This window comes from Frankliniella occidentalis, unplaced genomic scaffold (genome assembly GCF_000697945.3).
Source record: "Frankliniella occidentalis isolate FOCC.00 unplaced genomic scaffold, Focc_3.1 Scaffold6, whole genome shotgun sequence".
Lineage (NCBI taxonomy): Eukaryota > Metazoa > Arthropoda > Insecta > Thysanoptera > Thripidae > Frankliniella > Frankliniella occidentalis.
In genome coordinates this window covers 138900-142788 of record NW_026267136.1, presented here as the reverse complement: position 1 = coordinate 142788, position 3889 = coordinate 138900, and the positions used below count along the sequence as shown (strand labels likewise).

General features: G+C 51.9%; 1 protein-coding gene across 3 annotated transcripts in view; it reads left to right on the top strand.

Moving 5' to 3' along the window:
- LOC113211476 (voltage-dependent calcium channel type A subunit alpha-1) overlaps nt 1–3889 on the top strand; it is a 201110-nt gene that overhangs the window by 110381 nt on the left and 86840 nt on the right. For all 3 annotated transcript variants that reach the window (XM_052272310.1, XM_052272301.1, XM_052272321.1), the window contains one exon: nt 1810–2004. In XM_052272310.1, the coding sequence (XP_052128270.1) occupies nt 1811–2004 (194 nt within the window). In that variant the 5' untranslated portion in view covers nt 1810. The remainder of the gene's footprint in view (nt 1–1809; nt 2005–3889) is intronic.

Here is a 3889-nt window from a genome sequence, read left to right as displayed (position 1 = left end):
GCAAAACCCCTGTATGTAGGCAACCGACAGTGCATCGCCCCCCCTGTCAACCGGACCTTAATCCGCGCCTGAGACGAACAGGTGAGCGAGGATGGTGTCGGGTCGTATGCTGGAATGGATGCCATCTTTTGCGTTCGAACACGCCATGCTCTGAAGTCCTCTTAAAAGACATACAAAGTTTGCGTTTTTTGGACGACAAAATTTTGGGTGTTCTTGAGAAGGTGTGCTGCTGAGGTTCGAGGTCGCCACCGCATCCCGCCTCGCCAAGCCATGACTTTCCCAGGGCACCAGAGAGATAGACTTGGCTGGGCTGGAGTAGCGACGCGTGCGACCACTTGCGGTCAAGGAAGTTGGAGTTTGGGCACCTTTGGGGATCGGCCGGCCGGACCTGGAGCAACAGACCCCCTCCTCCCCTTTTCTCACCTCGAGCGAGAGCCAGGTGGATTATCGGACAGGGCTCCAACACTGGAAACTTACTGGGTCAAACAGCTTACCTGATTTTCAAGTCTCGTCTTTCTAATTATCTGAAGTACGCCCGTTTTAAGGTATCTTTAGCCGATTTTACCGCACTCAGTTAACTTCAGGCGCGGACTCAGTTAGGTGGGAAAGGGAGGGGGGCACCATCTGTGGTCGCAAGAGAGCCCAAGGTAGACAATTTGCGCCACAAAACTCTTAAATTTAGACAACCGACACGTCATCGCCCCCTGTCAGCCGGTCCTTAGTCCGCGCCTGGTTAGCTTCCCTGAAAACTGAAAAAGGATTACTCCCGGCCACACCCGGCCACCTTGTCCTGCCCCTCGGGCTTGAGCTCTGGGACCCCTTCGGAGGTCGTGCACAAGTATCGCCTTACGCTGGGCTTAATTTAAAACTGCTGACGTGACGTCGTCGAGTTCGATTTGCGATTTGGCGCGGCGGGGCGTGGCCGAGTGACGTGCCTACAGCTGCATGTATGCAGACCCCCTCCCCGACCCGCCGCCGCCAACACCACGCCCCCACTCCTTCCGGTGCCCTCCGTGAGGTCTTACCTTATTCGACAGGTCAGGGTCGCACAACACTTGAGACTGGAGACGACACTGTTAAAAGCCTGCGAAGTATTTAGCTCCTTTGTAACTACGAAGAATTTACTTCGCAATTACAACGTGATGCTTTGCAATTACGAAGTGACACTTTGCAATTGCAAAGCGATGCTTTGCAGCGTTTTCATTGCTTCGCAATTACAAAGCATCACTTTGTAATTACAAAGCAAATGCTTCGTAGTTACAAAGGAGCAAAATACTTCGCAGCTCTGCAAAGCAAATGCTTTGTAGGAATTTAACAGTGGACGTTATGTGCGGCGTTAGGCAAACCGGGGAGGGAAAACACCAGAAAACTGCAGCATGTCGACTTTTATCAAAATGCTTTTTCAGTGGGACTCGACTGTCCGCCTGTTGGATAGGCAAACTATCAGGGGTGGTATTCACGCGTGCGCTGCGGGTCTGCCTACCCTTCTTTTCACAGGCGCTGAGCCTCTGAGCTTACGCAAAGTGTATGTTGAGTGTTTTTCTAAAGATGAATTTAGCTCCCATGTATAGGACAAACATTTACTTTTATTTTTAAAAAATTGAAGAAGGATTGTGGGCTGTGTGTGAATGCCCATTTATTCGCACACTCAAGGGAGTAGGTGACTTTTCCTTTTGAAAGTCACAAACTCAGTGTCCCTATGGGTGCGAATGTCATTCACTCACCTCCAAGCTCAAGCGTGCAACAAACACACTACCTGCAAGTGTTTTACTTTAACACTCATTGTAACACACCACCGCTTGCCTGCAGGATGCTGCGCGGCGCGGCGGGCCGCCACCTGTCCATCAGGCGGCGCGGCTCCTCGCCGCTCGTCATGCCCCAGGGGGGCCTGGGGGCGCTGGGGCCCGGGGGGCCCGGGGCAATGGTCCGCCGCCGGGCCGTCACCACCTCGGACCACAAGACGTGCGCCCTCATCCACACCAGGCTCAAGCTCGGAGACATCATGTGAGTAAAAGTCTTCAACGCCTACACTTTCAGAAGCCTATGGGGAAAAATGATTAGAACGCGCAGCCGTTATCCTAAACTTGTATCATTGATGCTTTCAAGATCAATTCTTCATATAAATTTGTTTTGTGTTGTCCTGGTGAAACGGCCGTGTCGCGGCAACAGGGCGTGCGCCCTCTGTCGGAGGAGGGCTCGCCGGAGGGAGTAGTGGGCGTGGAGTATAGCGGCCCGCAGGGGGTAGTTACAGGTCTCTGCACGCACGCACTCCACGCGCGGTGTACAGGCGCGCGGAGGGGGTAGCTCCACACCCCCCACGCACATCGCGGGGGGGGGGGGGTATTTCCGGCTGCCCGTTATGACGCAGCCGCCGGGCCGTGCTGGCGCGGTGCGTCACCGCTGCGGACGCCCCTTCTCCGTGGGCGTGGGGCGCCGCCACTGCAGCCAGCCCCCTCCGGCCGGAGCACACCGTCATGTGCCGTGGCATGGCCAAGCTTAGAGCGGATGCTTCGGAGAGCTTCTTACTGACAAAGAGACTTAAGGATGGGTGTCAATCCATGACTTGTCTCACTCAGCATAATTACGTGCTTTTTGTCCAGTGCTTCTTAGCTCAGCCCCATTTAGTTACGAAGGAGCAAACCTCAGACCATCGCAGTGTTTAACTGCATTTAGCTGTATGATTAATCTTGCTGGATGAAGGAGTCTCGCACTACGATAGTTACGACAAAATTTTAGTCAAAGGTAACAAATTTACTTGAAATTTGACAAAATTTTACTGATGACCAATTTGCAACAGCTATCTAAAATGCAGGGAACGTATTGCGTCTGTGGCTGACTGATAAAAGTCGCATTTCGACAAAAGTGACAGAGTGGTTGTTAAGTTAACTAAAATAATAGTTCGTCGGTATCAGCCTGACTAAAGTTATTTGCAGTTATTTCTGGCCACAACCCCAGTCAGTCGAAAAACGGCTGCCATAAGCTGAACTTCAGTATGTAACTTCTTTTAGCTGTGGTGGAACTGAGGTGTATAAACTGCGTTTCAGATTATCTCACATTAGCTAAACACCGCAGCACTGGAAAAACAAATGCACTAAACAACACCTTTCCTGGGACACTTAAGTCAAGGGCGCAGTTTAGTGCCTTTCCTGGGGCACCAAAGTTTTGTGCCTTTCCAATTGCACTAAACTTATACGGAACTCATATGAAGCTAGCCAGCTAAAGCTGTGTTAATGGTCACATATAGTGCACTATATAGTGCCTTTAAAGGTAGGGATTCGCACCTTTGTTTTCCCAGTGAGGCTATGTGAGCCGCAGGCCCGTCGTATGGTCACACTGTTTCGTGAGATTTCGCGAATCCTGTTACGCAAGACGAGGTCTGGCGTGCGTACATCTGATTATGAGTTCTTTACTACTTGCAGCTATCCTCAATCCACCTGACCTAGAAATAAATGTTAGTTGTGTGGTAATATGAGAACATTTTGTACTACAGACATTTTCACTTTTGTCTGAATTAGCAAAAACGTTGTGTTTTCGGATCCCTTTCCTGAGCTTCTATCGACGCCGGGCTCTTTAAAAAGCCCTCTCCGTTCCGCACTCTTAATTCCTGTTATTGTTGCATTTTCCCTCCCAGTGTTCCGGTTATAAATTCGAGCCCACTGATTTCCTGAACTTCAGAAGCTTCTGAAACTCTGCGGGAACTGAAATCTTTTGAGTTGCGTGCTGCTGCGCTTGTGCCGGGCCCGGGCCGGGGAAGGGCCGGGTCGGGTGGCGCGCTAGTGGGCAGCTGGCCAGGTGGGTGGTGACCCGTCACTGGGATCTGGCTGGCGCGATGCTCCTCCGTTCGGGGTTGGGTGGAGGGAAGGAAGCTCGGGGCGGGGGGCGTGCGCGC